Source organism: Coregonus clupeaformis, chromosome 11, assembly GCF_020615455.1.
Source record: "Coregonus clupeaformis isolate EN_2021a chromosome 11, ASM2061545v1, whole genome shotgun sequence".
Classification (NCBI taxonomy): domain Eukaryota; kingdom Metazoa; phylum Chordata; class Actinopteri; order Salmoniformes; family Salmonidae; genus Coregonus; species Coregonus clupeaformis.
The window spans coordinates 6,124,735-6,147,666 of NC_059202.1; the positions used below are offsets into that span (position 1 = coordinate 6,124,735).

General features: G+C 41.8%; 2 protein-coding genes across 3 annotated transcripts in view; both read left to right on the forward strand.

The window, feature by feature from the left end:
* bicd1a (bicaudal D homolog 1a) overlaps positions 1-3,875 on the forward strand; it is an 84,660-nt gene extending 80,785 nt beyond the window's left edge. Inside the window, exons 8-9 of the mRNA XM_041890588.2 lie at positions 852-933; positions 1,814-3,875. Of these exons, the coding sequence (XP_041746522.1) occupies positions 852-905 (54 nt within the window). The 3' untranslated portion in view covers positions 906-933; positions 1,814-3,875. The remainder of the gene's footprint in view (positions 1-851; positions 934-1,813) is intronic.
* Positions 3,876-4,512: 637 nt separating this feature from the next.
* The window catches only part of fgd4a (FYVE, RhoGEF and PH domain containing 4a), a 94,611-nt gene continuing 76,191 nt past the window's right edge, over positions 4,513-22,932 (forward strand). The window contains exon 1 of one of the 2 annotated variants that reach the window (XM_041890581.2): positions 4,513-4,705. In XM_041890581.2, coding sequence (XP_041746515.2) covers positions 4,615-4,705 — 91 coding nt within the window. In that variant the 5' untranslated portion in view covers positions 4,513-4,614. Of the gene's footprint in view, positions 4,706-19,313; positions 19,656-22,932 lie in introns of those variants that run through there. The other variant, XM_041890585.2, reaches the window with a different exon arrangement.

Below are 22,932 nucleotides of genomic sequence, written 5' to 3' on the forward strand. Positions count from 1 at the left end.
TATTATCACTTATCTGATCTTAAAATGCTGCTTCGTTTTTAGCCCATAGGCTTACATGAGCAGCAGTTAATTGCTCAGTGTGATGTTTTTTTGTTTGTTTGTCTCTTTTTGGTGCAGCACAGAAAAATACAGTAGTGGATTTGAAACTGTGGGTAAATGTTGTATGTGTGTGTGAGTTTTTCCCCTTAATAGTGCTGTCCATCCTCCTCGGGGGATGGATAGAGGAATGCCTTGTCAGTTGGGTCAGATGAGGCTGGTTTTGAATAACGAGCAGTCTTTCAGTTTTGCACAAGTACTTTATTGGCCTTGGAAAATGAAAGAGCGCTCTCTTTCTCCCTCTATCTCTCTCTGACTCTTTCTCTCTCCCTTTCTCTTTCTTTTTCTTTGTCTTTCTCTCTCTCATAGAAACATAAGCAACCTCTCTCACACAATATTAACTACTGTGGTATGTCAGACTGTAGAAAGAGTTATTCATTTCATTTCTAGACAAATAAATCATAAGACAAAACATAAGAGTGCGTAGATTGTATTAACTCAATTTAACTGTATTACAGTAAGATATTAACTTACAGAAAGTGATATTCCAGTAAAATCAAAGTGATTTACAAGAATGATTACTAAAAGCAGAATGACTATAATGCCATTATGCTCTAATGTTATACTCTGAAAGAGCAAAAGGTTTCACAACTGACGTCCTCTCCTCTGAAATGTTGAGTTATTACATGATGAGGCCAGTGTGTCTCTCTGTCCCTGACAAGTATTTCCTCCTGTATTGTGCACCCATATCTTTGTCTGTCCCACTAACCCTGTCACCACTCTGTATATCTGTCTAATTTATCCGTTTCTTGTAGATTGTCAGCAGCCTGCTTCCTCTGCCTCAGTATTGCCACTCTCCCCACAACTAAGGAGAGCGAGAGCCTCCCTAGTCCGCAGGTAACGTCCCAGAGGCCTGAGCTCTACATCTCCTCCCATCTCTTTCCACTTCTCTCACTCGCACTCCTTGTGACTTGGGCCTGCAGGATACACACAGCATGCCCCACACGGCTGGTTCTTAAGCCACAGATATTAATATATACTCACACTATATTGTACTTGTTTCATCAAATACATTACATAACAGGCATCTATTCACATACACACACACACACAGGCAAAATATACAGAAGCCTGCGCTTAAGTAACTAATTAAGGCGTGAAGACTTGTGTATTTTTACTCTGACTCACAGCACATAGAGTGAAAGGGTGAGGCGTTGGTATTTATAACACAGCTACACAGACACTGTATTGCTTAGGATAAGGGCTATATTAGTGTTAGCACATGCATTGGTTTTGCATGACACTTTTGTTACCAGTAATACTCTGCTTCATCTACTTAATGCAGATCATTTATTTCTACTTAGATCAATGTCATACAAAACTAACTCAGTTAATCTCACTACAATCCCCAACCAGCCCCCTACAACCAACCCATACAGTAGGTACTGTATCTCATTGCCTCTGAATCATCCCTACAGGCAAATAGGTAACTGCTGACAAATCTGATGTCCTGTCTACTATTCCTTCTCTTGGTCATAGTGTTGTTTGAGGAGGTCAGCTCTCCTCCCAAAATATAGTAATGTGCTTCCCCTCTCCTGAAATTTGAACAATTTCCATCTCTTGTTGTTTTTGGGAATAGTTTTGTCCCTCCCATTTGTTTGTTTGTTAATTTCGGAGCACTTTATAGCACCAGTGGCATACATGTCCTTTTTACTTTCTTCCCTGTTCTCCACTCCTCTCTCGCTCTTTTCTCTTCTCCCTCCCGTCTTCCTTGCAGTCCGAGTCCTAACATTGTGACGGCCCTCCAGGAGGACCAGACACCACCCTTCTCCAGCAGCAGAAACCCCCTGGACCCCCTCAATGGCCCAGCAGCCTCACCCCCAAGGCCCCTAGGCCTCTAGCTGAGCACCCACACCCATGGGCCTGGCCCTCACAGAGACACACAGCACTAGGGACTCCTGTCTCCCATCTCCCTCAACTTGGCACCCCACCCTGGTGCCTGGTCTCTGTGTCCCCTCAGCAAGCCCCGCCTCCACAGACCACACTTTCTCCAGGTTGGTCGGGTTACAGAGCAAGTTCGGGATGCACTGCTCCTCATTGGTTGGGCTGGAATAACATCACATCCTGTCCAGGAGAGAGAGACTGGAGTGCAAACACCAGAGTGACAAATTAACTTAAACAATGTCCTGTATCTATATGATTATTTATTATCTGTTTAACTGACTTGGTTATTTATTGATTTGTGTTTTGTTCATCCATTTATTCATTTGAATTTGCACGTGATATCATTTGATTGTTTGTTGATCATTCTTTGAAAATGGAATTCAAGATGTGTATTATTGCTGTGGTATTTAGACTTAAATAATTAGGATTGATTTAGCTCACATTCATTAAACTATGGCTGTTATGTTCATATTGATATCTTCAAAAAAAGAAAATCGGTAGAATAAAAACCTCTTTCCCAATTGAATATAACAAGGTTTTGGATGGTCTATATCCTACAAGTTTAGCCAAAAAAATTCAGTCAATAACAAGGTTTCCTTTTAGTGATGTGAAAGGCTTACAAACTTGTCTAACAGACTAGACAGAATATTAGACATAAAAGCATCTGTTTGTAAGGATAATCTCTACATTTGTAAGTGGTTCTGTTTTCTATATGGTCGTGTTAAAGTACACATTGAATTTGACATCATTGTAGAAAGACTAATGGAATGGAAGTGATATTGCATTACAAGGATAATGTTTGATGAGTTGGGTGTTCTTGATTTCAACTACCAATCTAATGTAACTACACTTGAAATGCTTGTTTTTATACAACTTTTTTGCAAGGCATAAAGATTATATTTTTTACTTCAGTTTATTTATTTTTTACTGCTGTTACTGCTGAGGTGATTGGTTATGTTTGTCATGTAGTTGAGATCTTATTTGACATAGAGACTCCGAGACTAAGGTAGGAGATGCGAACGTGAGGTCTAGGTCTGTAGGATGTGGCCTTTTGAATTGCACAGGTTGACTTGATCATGATGTGTGTGACATGACACCCCTCAGTTTAGTTTTTACACAATTCAGATAACACAATCCCCCAATGTTGTGACCCTAGTATCATGTTTCTGTCTAAGGACCTTCAAATTGGCTCGTCTTAAGCGTCACGTTGTTTATGTATAAGGGATTGCTTGTTTGACCTTTCATGCCTACTTTTTTCAAATTAAAACAGTTTAACTGTGTATGTTACTGGTTATTATTACAGTATAATAACTGTTTTATAAGTTGAAAATATGACGTTAAGTTTCAAACCATACAGTATGTAGAGCAGCAGTAGTAACAACCTGACATAAGTGAAGTGAGAAAAAAACTAGGAAATGCATCCTACAGTAGCCGAGAAAGAGTACAAAATGGTTGTTTGATTGAATATATCCACATGAACAGTCACACTGGTATTCAGTACAGTATGAATGGCCATGGCCCTAAGACTGATTGGACTGTACCAGAGTAAGTGCCCACTGCAAGACCCCCCTTGGCATTGTAAATTTGCCCATTTCTAAGTTAACGTTTGTCTGTATCCTTTCCTCAAAAGTTACTAGAAATGAGCATTTAAAACCTTTTTTTTTTTTTTTTTTTTACGAGGGCATGCCCCCCATGTCAGTCTCTCCTGTGCCCCTGATAGAGTGCCCTGAAATCTTAACTGAGGTTTAGAGACCCTAATCAATAAAGAAAAAAGGGACAAAAAGACAGCAATATACTGTATTGGGTTTTCTTGTTAATAGTTCTTACACTGTTTATAACAGTGTAACATCTGTTTCAATAGAAAATAAAACAACTGTCCTTGGACTGATATGGGACGTTTGTGCTTGGCTGTGTCTTTTTTTCTCAATGATGATAATGATAACCTTATGTCACACTTCTCATAACAGTTTGCATGTATTTGAAAATGTTACTCGATCATTATGGCTATTTATTAGGCTACAATCAGTAACAGAACCCTGCCAGTCTTCATTAAAAGTAGATTGTATGCAAAACATCTTCCAGCTATTCATTAATAGGTTCTGTGCTAAATTTTTTCCATACCCGCCCAAAGCTACAATATTTTCATATTGCAATACTTATCCCTGTCAAGTGAAATTATTCTGGTTCCCTATCTAAATGGGTTCCTCCAATGAGAGCAACGGAGACCGTGAGCAACAGTGAAACAGGGCGGGGTTCGAAACAATCTGCTCCAACTCCAAGATGATTGTACAGAGATAAGCAGACGACGGGATGATGATGTTGACCCAGAAAGGCAGAGCAGAGCGCACGCATCGCTCAATAACTTTGGACCTGTCAACAGTAGCATTTATTGTGGCACGTATCCGGGAAAATAAACTTGCCAAGTGAGCTTTCAATACGTTTTTTGTTTCATTTAGGATGATAAATTGGATTTATGAGTTTTTTTGACATGGAATTTAATTTACTCTAATATGTTGACTGCCAGTTGCACATTTTAGTGCGTGAATAGGCTATAGTTTCCAACGTTACCGATAGAGCTGCTCGCTCTGTGAATCTTTTCGATGTTGGAAAGGTCATCGGAGGATAAGGGCATGGATGACTTCAGACTGGGTCGCCTTCCGGAGGAAATCCCGAACTTTCGACAAGTCGGACATGGAGCCCAAGGAATGGAGCCCAAGGAATTCAGGTGAGTGACTACGGAACCAGTGGCGGTGCGTAGCTGGTGTCCTCAGGTTTGGGTGCAGACAGTGTGGATTGTAATATTTTGTGTAACATGTAATAATGTGTATATAAAACTATAAACTATTGAGTAAGGATTGGCTTTACTTGTAATGCATGTTCCTGCAAAATATGACCTGGAAATAGTTGTACTTGTAATACATGTGTCCTTCTGCTCATACTAAATTATGGCGGGGAAATGGTAGCTGAAAAAAGTATGAAAATGTATGCACTCACTACTGTAAGTCGCTCTGAATAAGAGCGTCTGCTAAATGACTAAAATGTTAAAATGTCAAATGTCCTGATACTCTGGTGAGGTCTCCTATAATGGCTATTCCACGGTGATCGTGTTTTACTGTTGTGCATGTGCACATAGAAACTAAAAGAGATAGTGTTGCCTGGCTTCACAGTCCAGACCAATGTAACAATCTTATCTTGTTAGTTGTATTTAGGGACAGATCGAAATTTCCTGGAGGGGAGGGGTGGTCCAAGATAGGGGAGGGTTGTCAAACTTTTCTTTTTGCTTTGGGGAGGGTTGTGTGGTTTTTTTGGGGGGCGGGGGTTGTGTGTTTTTTCCCTGATCGTTTTCCCTATAAACAATGGCTTGACTTACTTTTGATGTTACCCTGATAAAGTTTAGAAACATTTGTAAAGGTTTGGTATGGTGTGGCTATTATTAAGCTTTAGCGACTGCTGGCCTATGATATGAAGGCAGTGGGCACCGGCACGACAACCGACTCCTACAGTTGAACTTGAAGTGAGGAAGACTGTTTCAGGTCTACCAGAGTTACTCCTATAATCTAACAATATAATGCTTATCTTTCTACAAAATATTTGGATAGAAAATATATGAATGATCCTCTCTGGGGTTAGTCCTAAGCTTCTCTTCCTTTATATAGGCGTTATATGTATATATTTATTTATTTATTTATTAATTAAAATATTAATATCATACAGTGGACACCTAAGCCTATAGGCCTTTGCATGCAATGCCCTGATACATTTAGTGCTCAAATCTCTGACAGCTGAACCATGAGGTGGACAATTATTGTTTTAGGAAAGTAGGCTAAAAAAATAAAAAATAAAATAGGCTATGAAGTTTTGCATATGCTACACATCAAAACACAAGGAATATTGTTTTTGTAATTTGTTATAGGCTGTTTTTAAGGACATATAAATGTGGCTCATCCCTCGTTTATTGATGGCGCTGGCTGCACCAGGTTGGATCTGAATGCATATGGATGTCCAATTAAAATCTTCCTTGTCATTGTGTCCGGCACCAGATTTTCCTAAAGGTAACTCTGAAATGGCATATTGTTTTTATGAAGATTTTAGAATATTCACATGAAAATCTGTTGCCAATTGGATGGAAACCTAGCTATAGACACCCCAAAGACTCTGGCAAGTGCGCTAGTCCAGTGTCACTTTGATTATGCCTGCATATCATGGTTCACCAGCAGCCCCAAACATCTAAAGAATAAGCTACCAGCCAAACAAGCTTGTAAGAATTGTATTTAAACTCGAACCTCATACTCATCTGGAGGTTGAGCGTTTTATTTGGTCTCTATCTCTGTAATGTGTCTATATCTACAGTATGTAATTGTATATGTATTTATGTTGGAAATAAGTCACTGACTTTATTGTGCAATCCCGGTCACTTAAAAAAATCGTTATGTATATATGTATTTTTTTTGCTGACAAATACAATCAATCAAAACATAATTTTGAGTTCATTCTATGAGGGGTGAGGGTGTTCAATTTATTTTACAGTAGAGGGGAGGAACATGTGAAAATATGTTTTACTTTGTGGAGGGTGGGGTGCATTTTATTTTATGACACCTTGAGTTGGACCAGCCCTCCCCCGCAGTAATGACCAACACACCTGTAGTAGGTGTTTACATAGTGAAGATTGCATTGCACTAGACTGCTGAACAGTCAGGTAGGAAGTGGAAGGTTGCAGACAAGCCCTAACCTGTTGTGTAATTACCTCAATGCCTCAAGGCACAGAATATTTTTCTGTTTCAGTACAGTACAGAACAACATGCCCACTTTTTACTTGATATGTCAATTCATAGCAAATATACAAAAGTTGGTTGCCTATCTAATACCCCACCCCCCACCCCCCCCCCCAACACTTATTTCTGCCTCGATCTCTCCCCCTCCTCCTCCTTTTCAACCGTTGACTAATGTTCCTTCTTTCTGTTACTCTGTGAGTCCTGGTCAGGGCATGGGGAGCTGGGGTCTTACAGCTGTGACTGAGGGGTTCTGGGCTTTGCCTTGAACTGAGGGAATAGAAAGGAATCCCCCAGTGACTGATTGTGAGGAACCATGTTGTAAACACACAATACAGTGTTGTGCCTGGGCACGCTACAGAGAGAGGTGGAACACTGATATGGCCCAGTCTTATCTCTCCCAGCCTGGGGAGATTAACCGTGGTTTTGCAAACAACATGGAGCACAGCAAATATTTTATTAAAACCAGAGGCAACTAGGCTTCCTACCTGCTGTTTAAGGAAAACTTTGCCTTTGGGCAATGTCACCTCCAGGATAAAGTGGTGCGGTGACCCTTTAAGACTGTCTGTACTAACAGAAATAGCCAAATCAGATGTCACTTAATTAAACCAAGTGGGGTGAGCCAGCAGATGCTATAAGAGGTGTGGTAATACTGAGTCATCCTCAAGTGTCTTCTCCTCTGGCCCACAGTCACCTGCTGCTCTATAGCTATACTCATGTGACTATCCTGGACCAGATGCAGACCAACAGGATGAAACATTGACTATACATCTGGGAGAGTCACATTTTCTTTTCATTTTACCTGGCATCTATATCGGTACTGTATATTACACCTACTGTATGTCACCTTACCTATGTAGATGTGTGTACATCAGTGATTTCCCCCTGTATTCTCAAATGGAACGACTGCCCAAACATTAGGCTTATCTCCTCATGTTAACCAAGGACAGTACAAATACACTATATATACAAAAGTATGTGGACACCCCTTCAAATTACTGGATTCGGCTATTTCAGCCACACCCGTTGCTGACAGGTGTATAAAATCGAGCACACATACATGCAATCTCCATAGACAAACATTGGCAGTAGAATGGCCTTACTGAAGAGCTCAGTGACATTCAAAGTGGCACCGTCATAGGGTGCCACCTTTCCAACAAGTCAGTTCATCAAATTTCTGCCCTGCTAGAGCTGCCCTGGTCAACTGTAAGTGCTGTTATTGTGAAGTGGAAACATCTAGGAGCAACAACGGCTCAGCTGCGAAGTGGTAGGCCACACAAGCTCACAGAACGGGACCGCCGAGTGCTGAAGCGCGTAAAAATAATTTGTCCTCGGTTGCAACACATTTTACATTTACATTTTAGTCATTTAGTAGACGCTCTTATCCAGAGCGACTTACAGTTAGTGAATACATATATATTTTTTTTATACTGGCCCCCCGTGGGAAACGAACCCACAACCCTGGCGTTGCAAACGCCATGCTCTATCAACTGAGCTACATCCCTGCCGGCCATTCCCTCCCCTACCCTGGACGACGCTGGGCCAATTGTGCGCCGCCCATGAGTCTCCCGGTCGCGGCCGGCTGCGACAGAGCCTGGATTCGAACCAGGATCTCTAGTGGCACAGTTAGCACTGCGATGCAGTGCCTTAGACCACTGCGCCACTCAGGAGACTACACCCACTACCGAGTTCCAAACTGCCTCTGGAAGCAACGTCAGCACAAGAACTGTTCATCGGGAGCTTCATGAAATGAGTTTCCATGGACGAGGAGCCGCACACAAGCCTAAGATCACCATGCACAATGCCAAGCTTTAGCTGGATTGGTGTAAAGCTAGCCGCCATTGGACTCTGGAGCACTGGAAATGTGTTCTCTGGAGGAATGATTCACGCTTCACCATCTGGCAGTCCGACGGACTAATCTGAGTTTGGCAGATGCCAGGAGAACACTACCTGCCCGAATGCATAGTGCCAACTGTAAAGTTTGGTGGAGGAGGAATAATGGTCTGGGGCTGTTTTTCATGGTTTGGGCTAGGCCCCTTAGTTCTAGTGAAGGGAAATCTTAACGCTACAGCATACAATGACATTCTAAACGATTCTGTGCTTCCAACTTTGTGGCAACAGTTTTTCCTGTTTCAGCATGACAATGCCCCCGTGCACAACGTGAGGTCCATACAGAAGTGGTTTGTCGAGATCGGTGTGGAAGAACTTAACTGGCCTGCACAGAGCCCTGACCTCAACCCCTTCGAAATCTTTGGGATTAATTTAAACGCCGACTGCGAGCCAGGCCTAATCGCCCAACGTCAGTGCCCGACCTCACTAATGCTCTTGTGGCTAAATGGAAGCAAGTCCCTGCAGCAATGTTCCTGTGTACATCTAGTGGAAAGCCTTCCCAGAAGAGTGGAGGCTGTTATAGCAGCAAAGGGGGGACCAACTCCATATTAATGCCCATGACTTTGGAATGAGATGTACAACGAGCAGGTGTCCACATACCTTTGGTTAAGTATTGTAACCTTATTACGCAAAATCTGTCATGCAACTTTTCTAGAATCAAACCTGAACATGAGCTGAACCACAGTTGTTTGTTTAAGGGTGGGGAGAGCATTTGAATTGGCTATACTTCATAATTACATTTCCTTAAATAGAAATTCCTTCCACTTGACATGAAGCATTGTTGCTCAGCGATTGAGCATTTTGATAATTGCCTGATTATCTGGCTGCAGATGCATAGGTTGAGTTTCTCATCCTGAGCAAGAGAAGATGTTTGTTAGGAGTGGGAGCAGTGGAGCCTCTTTAGCTGTAACTAAGGCCTACTGTTTCCCTTTTCAGTCGTGAATCTGCTGGGTGCTCGTTAGCTCCACAAGAGAACGCGACTCACTGGAGCAGAATGGAAGGATAATTTTTGCTGCATTTGATTTATTTTGTTCTCCTTGTAGAAAAAGGTTCTGGAACATCATTAAATGTTATCATCATATTGTATAGACCAGGGTTTCCCAAACCTCTCCTCGAGTACCCCCAGACAGTCCATTTGTTTGATGTGTTCCATAACTAACACAGCTGATTCCAGGGGTGAAAGTAAGCCGGTACGGTCCGGTCCCGCGTCCCGGAAAAATAAATAGTGGGGGTACACCGTACCAGTTAAACGTGAGCCAATCACAATAATTAAAACTAAATGCCAAGAAAACTATATACAATTATACCATTATTTAACATTACCGCATGTCAGCTGCCTGAAAATGAGCGAATTGACTTGAAAACGGGTGGTATACCCTCAGAATTGCGTTGTGGTTCGACGACTACACACAGTTTTTGCCAAGGGGGAGATAAGTGGCGAAGACCAAGACGTTTGTGTACTGCAGTGAACGTATTCATTCAGGCTACTTCAAGTGTGGTGGGCCTAATGACAGCTGCCCAGCTGGAGATAATTTATTTAGCACAGAATTTATTTGGCACATGTAACTGGGAAACTAGTACCGGTAAGCTTCATAATGAAAAATAATCTAACAGGCGAAATGATGAACACAAACTGCTTTATCTATTACGTAGTGCAAAAGTTGACTGCATGTATTTATTTAAACAGTACAAATATTTAAATGTATTTCAAAAACTGAAAATCATACCGAAGGTATTTTGAAATACCCCGGGATACGATATACAGTGAGGGAAAAAAGTATTTGATCCCCTGCTGATTTTGTACGTTTGCCCACTGACAAAGAAATGATCAGTCTATAATTTTAATGGTAGGTTTATTTGAACAGCGAGAGACAGAATAACAACAAAAAAATCCAGGTAAACGCATGTCAAAAATGTTATCAATTGATTTGCATTTTAATGAGGGAAATAAGTATTTGACCCCCTCTCAATCAGAAAGATTTCTGGCTCCCAGGTGTCTTTTATACAGGTAACGAGCTGAGATTAGGAGCACTCTTAAAGGGAGTGCTCCTAATCTCAGTTTGTTACCTGTATAAAAGACACGTGCCCACAGAAGCAATCAATCAATCAGATTCCAAACTCTCCACCATGGCCAAGACCAAAGAGCTCTCCAAGGATGTCAGGGCCAAGATTGTAGACCTACACAAGGCTGGAATGGGCTACAAGACCATTGCCAAGCAGCTTGGTGAGAAGGTGACAACAGTTGGTGCGATTATTCGCAAATGGAAGAAACATAAAATAACTGTCAATCTCCCTCGGCCTTGGGCTCCATGCAAGATCTCACCTCGTGGAGTTGCAATGATCATGAGAACAGTGAGGAATCAGCCCAGAACTACACGGGAGGATCTTGTCAATGATCTCAAGGCAGCTGGGACCATAGTCACCAAGAAAACAATTGGTAACACACTACGCCGTGAAGGACTGAAATCCTGCAGCGCCCACAAGGTCCCCCTGCTCAAGAAAGCACATATACAGGTCCGTCTGAAGTTTTCCAATGAACATCTGAACGATTCAGAGGAAAACTGGGTGAAAGTGTTGTGGTCAGATGAGACCAAAATCGAGCTCTTTGGCATCAACTCAACTCACCGTGTTTGGAGGAGGAGGAATGCTGCCTATGACCCCAAGAACACCATCCCCACCGTCAAACATGGAGGTGGAAACATTATGCTTTGGGGGTGTTTTTCTGCTAAGGGGACAGGACAACTTCACAGCATCAAGGGGACGATGGACGGGGCCATGTACCGTCAAATATTGGGTGCAAACCTCCTTCCCTCAACCAGGGCATTGAAAATGGGTCATGGATGGGTATTCCAGCATGACAATGACCCAAAACACACGGCCAAGGCAACAAAGGAGTGGCTCAAGAAGAAGCACATTAAGGTCCTGGAATGGCCTAGCCAGTCTCCAGACCTTAAACCCATAGAAAATCTGTGGAGGGAGCTGATGGTTCGAGTTGCCAAACGTCAGGCTCGAAACCTTAATGACTTGGAGAAGATCTGCAAAGAGGAGTGGGACAAAATCCCTCCTGAGATGTGTGCAAACATGGTGGTCAACTACAAGAAACGTCTGACCTCTGTGATTGCCAACAAGGGTTTTGCCACCAAGTACTAAGTCATGTTTTGCAGAGGGGTCAAATACTTATTTCCCTCATTAAAATGCAAATCAATCAAAGTCTTGGCCATGGTGGAGAGTTTGGAAGCTGATTGATTGATTGCTTCTGTGGACAGGTGTCTTTTATACAGGTAACAAGCTGAGATTAGGAGCACTCCCTTTAAGAGTGTGCTCCTAATCTCAGCTCTTTACCTGTATAAAAGACACCTGGGAGCCAGAAATCAAATACTTATTTCCCTCATTAAAATGTAAATCAATTTATAAAATTTTTGACATGCGTTTACCTGGATTTTTGTTGTTGTTATTCTGTCTCTCACTGTTCAAATAAACCTACCATTAAAAGTATAGACTGATCATGTCTTTGTCAGTGGGCAAACGTACAAAATCAGCAGGGGATCAAATACTTGTTTCCCTCACTGTATATATGTTATACTGACCAACCCTAGTCTGCACCATATGATGCTGTAGGCCCCTTTGGTTGAAAACACCTTTAAGCCCTCTGATAGGTGCATCCCCTTAACATGGTCTCTGTAAACACTCCTCCCCATACGGTCCAAAGACTGCTTTTGTTTGTATGTCCATCAAGATATCTCCAGCTTTCACACTACAATATGTCAGTTTAACTCACATATAAGTTTAACTCTTGTGGGTTGGCATTTGAGGCATTTTCTCTGAGTGAAAACCTCCTTAACCATAGCAAGTTGTCCGTGTCTGAAAGTGTCGCCTGGTTGCCTGGTCTTAATATGAGCCTTCCTCTGAGGCCATAACAAAGGATCTGTTTATGTTCTCTCTGCCCTGGGAAGGAGCAGGGCACCCTGGGATAGCATAGCTGGGCTGGATGAATCAGTGGCTCTGTGGTGTGTTGTTATTGTGGTGGTTGTTGTACTGAGCTGAGCCCGCTGTCTCTCTCACTGACTAACTGGCTTTAATTCCCTCTCAACCCCTTGTGTTGCGCAAATCACTCAGTTCATTATAACTATGAGAGCTTTATTAGTCTGTTAAATGTGCAAGTTATAAACATGGGTTATTACCAACTCATAAATTGTTAGCCATGAATTATAGTGACAGCATTCCTGCAGCTGCATCTCTCTCAGCATAGACTAATGTATGAATGGTGTTGTGTCAGAATGAGGAACCAGAGGTCTTTAAGTTTCCGACGGTGGCCCTACAGGCTACAGAATAGGTCCCTATTCAGTACACGACTGACTGACGTCACGACTGACTGACGTCATTTTTGGGTGTAGAAAGACCCCCATCGCCATCGGTGCCCATTCAACATAGCCTAGATTTATATAGTTATTACATAAAAAAATATTATCATCAATGTTGCTTTGATTATTGCTTGAACAGTCGCTAAGATTATATTTGGTTGTAATCTTTGCAAAATACCTGTTTTGGATGCAGCAGTTGTTAGCTAGAATGATAACGCTCATTGACAGAGACTGGGAGCAAAGCTAGCCAAAGAGCAATTTTGCTGGTTGAAATTGAAGTGTTTTCTAAGTATAATGCAGTTGATTTGCGATGATGACACAAACATTATATTAAGCAGGACATTCCCTACGAGCATTAAAATCCACTCATAATCCAAAAGTAGTGTGAAATGCATTCATAAGCAATGTGAAATGCATTCATAACCATCATGTAAATGGGGACTTTTTTTGCTGGCGGTCTATGAGAACTCCTGTGTTCTGCAACCAAATTGTGTGCATCGCCCTCGTGCGGCAATGCTTGCAAACACAGAAAGGGGTCTATACTGTAGGTAGCTACACTAATGTACACTATGTGATTTCTGGTGGCAGTGGTGTAATGGTGTGGGGAATGTTTTCCTGGCACATGTTAGGTCCCTTGATAACAACAGTGGTGTGATGTGCTTAAGTAAAAATACTTTAAAGTACTACTTAAGTAGTTTTTTGGGGTGTCTTTACTTTACCTTACTATTTATATTTTTGACAACCTTTTCTTTTACTCCACTACATTCCCAAATGAAAATAATGTACATTTTACTCCTTACATTTTCCCTGACACCCAAAAGTACTAGTTACATTTTGAATGCTTAGCAGGACAGGAAAATTGTCTAAATCACGCACTTATCAAGAGACACATTCCTGGTCATCGCTACTGCCTCTGATCTGGCACACTCACTAAACACAAATGCTTCATTTGTAAATGATGTCTGAGTGTTGAAGTGTGCTCCTGGCTATCCGTAAATCAAAAACAAGACAATCGTGCCATCTGGTTTGCTTAATGTAAGGAATTTGAAATGATTTATACTTTTACTTTTGATACTTAAATATATTTTAGCGATTACATTTACTTTTGATACTTAAGTACATTTAAAACCAAATACTTTTAGACTTTTACTCAAGTAGTATTTTACTGGGTGACTTTCACTTTTACTTGAGTCATTTTCTTTTAAGGTATCTTTACTTTTACTCAAGTATGACAATTGGGTACTTTTTCCACCACTGGATACCAATTGAACAATGTTTCCATGCCCCGAATAATTCAGGCTGTTCTGGAGGCAAAGGGGGGTCCGACCCGGTACAAGATGGGTGTACCTAATAAACTGAATGTATATTGTATACTCTTTCAACGCCAAACCCATCACTGGTGTGCATGGCCAAAGAGCTCTATTTTCATGTCATCTGACCATAGCACCGGTTCCAATCCAAGTGCCAGTGCCGTTTACAAACTCCAGGTATTTACGGTGCCTTCAGAAAGAATTCATACCCATTGACTTATTCCACATTGTGTTGTGTTACAGCCTGAATTCAAAATGGATGAATAATATGTTTTTCCTCACCCATCTACACACAATACCCCATATTGACCAAGTGAAAACATGTTTTTAGAAATGTTAGCACATTTTTGGAAAATGAAATACAGAAATACTGTATCTCAAGTATTCACACCCCTGAGTCAATACATGTTACAATCACCTTTGGCAGCGATTACAGCTGTGAGTCTCTCTGGGTAAGTCTCTAAGAGCTTTGCACACCTGGATTGTACAATATTTGCACATTATTCTTTTTTAAATTCTTCAAGCTCTGTCAAGTTGATTGTTGATCATTGCTAGACAGACATTTTCAAGTCTTGCCATAGATTTCCAAGCCAATTTAAGTCAAAACTGTAACTAGGCCACTCAGGAACATTCAATGTCGTCTTTGTAAGTAACTCCAGTGTATATTTGGCCTTGTTTTAAGTTATTGTCCTGCTGAAAGGTGAATTTGTCTCCCAGTGCCTGTTGGAAAGCAGACTGAACCAGGTTTTCCTCTGGGATTCTGCTTATGCTTAGCTCTATTCCATTTATTTTTATCCTAAAAATCTCCCTAGTCCTTGCTGATGACAAGCATTGCCATAACATGATGCAGCCAGGAAGAGTGGTACTCAGTGATGTGTTGTGTTGGATTTGCACCAAATATAACGCTTTGGATTCAGGACATACAGTAAAGTTAATTTCTTAACTAGTTTTACTTTAGAGCCTTATTACAAACAGGAATCATGTTTGGGATGTTATATTTCTTAGTAACTACAATGTTGTTGATCCATCCTCAGTTTTCTCCTCTCACAGCAATTCAACTCTGTAACTGTATTATTTTCTTTACCCCCTTTTTCTCCCCAATTTTGTGATATCCAATTGCGATGCAATTACGTTCTTGTCTCATCGCTGCAACTCCCCAATGGGCTCGGGAGAGGCAAAGGTCGAGGCATGCGTCCTCCGGAACATGACCCGCCAAACCGCGCTTTCTTAACACCCGCTCGCTTAACCCAGAAGCCAGCTGCACCAATGTGTCGGAGGAAACACCGTTCAACTGACGACCAAATCAGCCCGCCACAAGGAGTCGCTACAGCACGATGAGCCAAGAAAAGCCCCCCCCGGCCAAACCCTCCCCTAACCCGGACGACGCTGGGCCATTTGTGCGCCGCCCTGTGGGACTCCCGGTCACGGCCGGTTGTGACACAGCCTGGGATAGAACCCGGTCTGTAGTGACGCCTCAAGCACTGTGATGCAGTGCATTAGACCGCTGGGCCACTCGGGAGGCCCCTTCTCTGTAACTTTTTTAAAGTCACCATTGGCCTCATGGTGAAATCCCAGAGCGGTTTCCTTTCTTTCCTTTGATACACCATCCAAAGTGTAATTAACAACTTCACCATGCTCAAAGGGATATTATTTTTTACCGATCTACCAACAGGTGCCCTTCTTTCCGAGGCATTGGAAAACTTCCATGGTCTTTGAATGGTTGAATCTGTGTTTGAAATTCACTGCTTGCCTGAGGGACCTTACAGATAATTGTATGTGTGGGGTACAGAGATGAGGTAGTCATTCAGAAATCATGTTAAACACTATTAGTCCATGCAATTCATTATGTGGCTTGTTAAGCACATTTTTACTCTTGAACTTATTTAGGCTTGCCATAACAAAGGGATTGAATAATTATTGACTCAAGACATTTCAGCTTTTCATTTTTAATTAATTTGTAAACATTTCTAAAAACATAATTCCACTTTGACATTATGGGCCTGTGACACAAAATCTCAATTTAATCTATTTTAAATTCAGGCTGTAACACAGAATGTGGAAAAAGTCAAGGGGTGTAAATAATTTCTGAAGGCAATGTACATTTGTTGAATGACATGAAAATAGAGCTCTTTGGCCACGCGCACCAGTGGTGGGTTTCGTGTCGAAAGAAAGATGCATATGTAGAAAAGTACCTCATACCAACTAAAATATGGTAGTAGATCTTTTATGTTATGGGGCTATTTGCTTCCACTGGTCCTGGGGCCCTTGTTAAAGGAAAACACCACTCAAAAACTATATTTCTATATTTTTTTAATTAGTCCACTGTTGAATCAGTCCCAAAATATTTTGTCAGCAGTCAAGTTTTCAAGATATTGGGCTTTTAAGAAGCTAAGTGTCACTTGCCACAACATCATCATGATGCTGCAAAATGCATCATATGATGCAAAACACCTTGTTTTGAACAAAATATTTTTGTAACAGGAAAATGTACACATTTACAGCACTTTTATGAGCATTTCAAACATAATCCATTAATTATATAATATTTTATTTTTTATAAAAATATTAGTGTTTATTTTTATTACCAATCACAAGTTTTTATTTTATTAATTTTTTAACAATCACAAGTGAGGCAACGCCCTAATGGGTGGGCGGCCACTGGCGAAGATTAAGTGTATCTTGGATCTGGAAAGATTCTATATGGAGGAATGGTCTAAGATTCTCCCAATGTGTTCTCCAATGCCATAAAACATTTTAGAAATAGGCTCATTGCTATTATCCTCGCAAGGGGAGTATTGAAAACAGGGGTGCGAATAATTTCCCCCCTATCTTTTTTTAGATTTTTAAAAATTACTTGTTAAACAAAATCTATTTCTCTGGCAAGTTGTATTAGTATCAAATACTATAGGTAAAACATGTTTTTGCATACAATATAGCTCAGTATTCGCAGTATTTGTAATATTTATTTTATATAGTCTTTTTTGCTCATCTTTATCAAGGGTGAAAATAATATCTGGGTTGACTGTGTATGCGTAAGTGACTATCACTATTATTCTAACTCTTGGAATGTAACAGTGCATTTCTATGGAAGATACAGGTATGTGTTGCTTAGTTTATAGTGGGTCTCAGACTGTGTGTGTGGTCAAGGAGATCTTTGATTGGTATGCCAAGACACACCTTCCTTCTATTTGTGGATAGTAACAGTGAGGTGGGTGTGGGGCGGGCCTCACAGAACAGGAAATGGGTAATATAGCTCTGTTCACATTCCTCAGAGGGCTTTGGTCTACACACACGCACACACACACACACACACACAGGCTTGGGGCGATAGCCTTGCATGAACTGTGGTGAATATTAACAATTCCAGTTCCCACCAACACCACTAGATGGCACTGAAAGCTCACATAAATGTATCTGATGTAATGCCTTTAGATAAAAAGCAGTTGTGGGGAGTCTGCAACCACTAGTGTTTCATGGCCAATTTCTGGTGAGTAGCACTGTAATAAAGCAAATTATAAAATACAATTGAATATATTTTGTTTCCCCCTGTTTGTTCTAAGAGCAGATGTGGAAAAGGAAAAGTTCCTATGGTTTCCCTTATTTTCCCATGACATTATCTTTACATTTACATTTTACATTTTAGTCATTTAGCAGACGCTCTTATTTACATTTTACATTTTAGTCATTTAGTAGACGCTCTTATCCAGAGTGACTTACAGTAGTACGTGCATACATTTTCACTTTTTTCTGTAATTGCGTTATATCCAATTATCTGAGTTCCTCATATCTGGCCAATGACTTGTTTTCTACAGATAAAGTGAAGTTGGCAGTGCAGCCTCAGCGTTGTTTTCCTCTACCTAGGATGTGAATGGTCAATTTGATATAATGGTTTCTTGTCTCACATTATCAGACGTTTGCCTGTAAGTGTTTTTCTCCAGCCTAGTGGGTAATACAGTTAGGGGTAGGACAAGTAATAGTCAAGGCTACTCACCCTTTTGTTATGGTACAGTTATTTTCCCGGCTGTGAGGAAGTATCCCACCACACACATACACACACACACACACTACAGTCCTCATTCTGGGAAGACGGGGAATTCCTTTCTCAGGCCTATGGGGAAAACAATGAGGAGGTGGAGGGAAGGAGCTAATTTTAGTGTGTTTGTACAGAAATGTGTGTATGACTTTGTCTGGACTGGAGGGAGGGAAATGGGTCCGATGACACACTTCCTGCAGTGTTCCCCCCACCTGCCCAAAGAGCTCTCTGTCTGTTTCAGTCCTCACACCCACGTGAACATTCAAGGCCACTGTGTTTTCCAACTCGGGTCCTATTCAGTATTGTTGTTTCTTTCAACCAGAAAGCTTCCAGACCCCTCATACAATTAGCTGTCAAAGCCACTCCCCTAGGTTGAGGCAAGGGAAATCCCAAATCTATCGGTCAGTGAGCCCATAGACCCAACTGTCTGATACTAGAGACTTTACTTTCCTAAAGCCCACTGATCAGAGACCAGCCCAAACCCATGCCTGCCCAGAGGTAACTAGCTAGCTGCCTCAGTCGCAGTGCCTGTTTTTTCTTTCCGTGCAACGGCCGGTGCTTCCAGAATTTAGTGTGTCGTTTCCCACCTGGCTGACTGCGTGCTGCCAGACTCAGCTTTCCAGTCCAGTCCACAGTCTCAGAGCTCTGCAGAGGAAGAGACACAAACACATCTCACTCTGGACCTAAATAAACTTCAAGGGAAATGGAGAGCACCCCATCCTTCCTGTATAGGTCTACTACTGCTGTCCCCCCAGCTCTCTCTCCAGCTCACCCCAGCACAGAGAGCTCCTCGAGCCCATCCATTGTTCAGCTGGTGGAGAGAGAGGGAGGAGGGGGAAAGCGAGGGAGGAAGGTGTATTTCAGGCCACTGTTCATGTACAGGAAGTGTGGCCTCAGCCCCAGTGTCAGATGCACTTTCCCTGCTGCTTCTCTGGCTCTGTATTCCTCATTCTCTCTTTCTCTGACTGCCTGTACACCCACTGAACTGCCCCAGTGGTCAGCCCTACCGACCGGACAGGAAGACAGGATGGACTGCCTGGCCAGCAGCAACCGCAGGTCCCAATTGCTGCGCCGCCGTGTCTCCTCGGGTAGGTGACCGTTTGGAGGGGACCTGGGAGTTACAGGAGTAGAACACACCATGCTGTGACACAAAGATACAGGGGACCACCATGGCCATGCGATGTGACCCTAGTCTAGAACCTTCCGAGGATGAAAATAAACGATTTTGAATAGTTTTCTTTAAAGATAAGGCGTTGACTTTGGATGTTGAAAATGAACCGACGTCGCAAGTATTGGTTTTGGAGACGGAAAGGTAAAGCTGTTTCTGTTGTTAAGATGTGGAGACTTTGACTGTGTTACTGTAGGATTGGAGTCAATGGTTGCAGTTATGCAAATTACCACAGTGAGAGAGGGATGTAGCCTACTCTGTGTATCTGTTTAAGCTGGCTCCCTACTGTAGTGTAGACTATATAGAATCAGACAGAGTACAGGTATGAGGCGGGAGTAGACGTAAGTCAATAAGTGAAAGTGTGTGAGAGAACAAGGGAGGGTGTGCAAATGGTGATTTGAATGTAACGATTTCAACCCACTTCATGATCCAATCTAAACCTGAGTCTCAAGCCCTCTAGTGTTTCTCCTAAGCCTGGGATCTACACAAACCCTGCCAACCACACAGCCATTTTAGGAGCACGCTAACCCCTTTCCTCCAGCCCCAATGCCCTCTATCCTGCCCCCCATTAACTGAGATTACATGCAGCTAATCTGTATTCTCTACCAGTGAGGGCTCCATTTTCTGAATGTTCTCTTTGGCTGTGCTCCCAGACGTCAGCTGCTCGGTTTATTTTTCCCACTCATACTAAGATATTACAGCTCAATCACCATATGTTTTTTAAAAGTGATATATTGTGCCCAATAAACAGGAGCAAATCATAAGAGGTTACTGACACGAGAGACGGAGAAAGTGATTAGGAAATATATACTGGCCTCAGTGTACTATACAGCTCTGTGTAAAGTGAAGGGATGTGTATGATTAGTTATATAACGAACAAGTATTTCATCCAATGTTACATTACCTACAGTACCATTCAAAAGTTTGGACACACCTACTTTTTAAAAATGTCTACATTGTAGAATATTAGTGAAGAAATCAAAACTATGAAATAACACTTATGGAATCATGTAGTATTCAAAAAAGTGTTAAACAAATCAAAATATATTTTACATTTAAGATTCTTCAAATAGTCACCCTTTGCCTTGATGACAGCTTTGCACACTCTTGGCATTTTCTCAACCAGCTTCACCTGGAATGCTTTTCCAACAGTCTTGAAGGAGTTCCCACATATGCTGAGCACTTGTTGGCTGCTTTTCCTTTACTCTGCCATCCGAGTCATCCTAAACCATCTCAATTGGGTTGAGGTCGGGGGATTGTGGAGGCCAGGTCATCTGATGCAGCACTCCATCACTCTCCTTATTGGTCAAATATCCCTTACACAGCCTGGAGGTGTGTTTTGGGTCATTGTCCAACCTCCTCCTCCATGCTTTACGGTGGGAACTACACATGCTGAGGTCGTCCGTTCACCCACACCGCGTCTCACAAAGACACGGCGGTTGGAACCAAAAATCTCAAATTTGGCCCAAGCAGGTCTCTTCTTCTTATTGGTATCCTTTAGTAGTGGTTTCTTTGCAGCAATTCAACCATGAAGGCCTGACTCACACAGTCCCCTTTGAACAGTTGATGTTGAGATGTGTCTGTTACTTGAACAAATTCTACAAATTAACTTTTAAGAAGTTAATTGAAATGCATTCCAAGTGACTACTTCATGAAGCTGGTTGAGACAATGCCAAGAGTGTGCAAAGCTGTCATAAAGGCAAAGGGTGGCTATTTGAAGAATCTCAAATATAAAATATACTTTGATTTGTTTAACACTTTTTTGGGTACTACATGATTCCATATGTGTTATTTCATAGTATTGATGTCTTCACTATTATTCTACAAAGTAAAACATTATACAAATAAAGAAAAACCCTTGAATGAGTAGGTGTGTCCAAACTTTTGACTGGTAGTGTATATATACAGCAATAGAAACAGCAATAAGAACCATGAGCTGAGCAGTATTCTGTTTTATATTCATTCAGTCTCATGGTTGAGATACATGGCATTGCTTTCAAGGACCAGGACTGGTGTTGTAGAGCATGAGTGCACTCATAGTTACCAGCCTGGGAAAAAAGTATGTTTTGTTCTCTGAGTCCTGGGAACGGTCTCATCTCTCAAGTCCCTGTTCCAACCACTCTGTCCTTTTGGCAACATCCCTGATGGCCCATTACCCGATTGTGTGTGTGTGTGTGTGTGTGTGTCTGTTATGGAGAGGAGAGAACTCTCCCTCCGTTCACGGTAGAGGAGAGGAAAGAGTGTGAAGCATGCTTTCTTTCTGTGGGCTAGCAGGAAGGAAAAGGCTGGGAGCAGCAGGCCTTGCTCCTTCCACCACGCTCATTGTTACAATGTGGGGAGGGTCGCATGAGAGAGGATGGGAAACACTAAACACAGCCTAGATATATGGTTACTAGAGAACAGTGGAGGCTGGTGGGATGAGCTATAGGAGGACGGTCTCATTATAATGGATGGAAATGAATAAATGGAACGGAGTCAAACGTGGTTTCCATATGTTTAATGTGTTTGATACCGTTCCATTTATTCCATTCCAGCCATTACAATGAGCCCGTCCTCCTATATCTACTCCCACCAGCCTCCACTGCTAGAGAAGACCCTCCATTGAACGCTGTGGTCAGTTCAGTTTCATAATGTAAGTGTCACGCTCGTTGATGAACGGGTCAGACCAAGGCGCAGCGTGATATGCATACATGTTTATTTGAACCGAATAAACAACGACAAAACAACAAACTAAACGAAACGTGAAGTCCAAGGTACACAAACAACATACCTCACACGGAACAAGATCCCACAACAGAGACAACGAGCGACAGCTGCCTCTGATTGGGAACCACACCGGCCAACATAGATCTAGACATACTAGATCTAAACATAGAAAATACAACATAGAAAATCACAACAAGGAATATACACACCCTGACTCAACATATAAGCGTCCTCTGAGTCAGGGCGTGGCAGTAAGAGGAGGAGTCTAGTCACAGTGGATAAACCATTGGTATTTTTGATTGGGGGGACATTATGTTGTCCCAGAATGGGAGTAAATCTAAATAAGCGCTATAGGAAACATTCATATTCTATGAATCTCTTTATGTGGTTGTCCTGGTGTGGTGGTGATATGCCTTATGCTGCTGTTGGCCTGACTGCATTTGTTCCTGACTGTGGCTAGCTGTGCTCTGGCTGAGGTGGTGACGATGGCTATGGGCCTGGGTTAATGAGCAGGGTTTATTTAGTTTATTTAGTCAATATTTTTCTTAACTCTTATTTTTCTTAAAAACTGCATTGTTGGTTAAGGGCTTGTAAGTAAGCATTTCACGGTAAGGTCTACACCTGTTGTATTCGGCGCATGTGACAAATACAATTTGATTTGATTTGATTTGATGTGAGGGTTACTGAGGGGAGAGGGGGAAGGAAGCTCCGACAT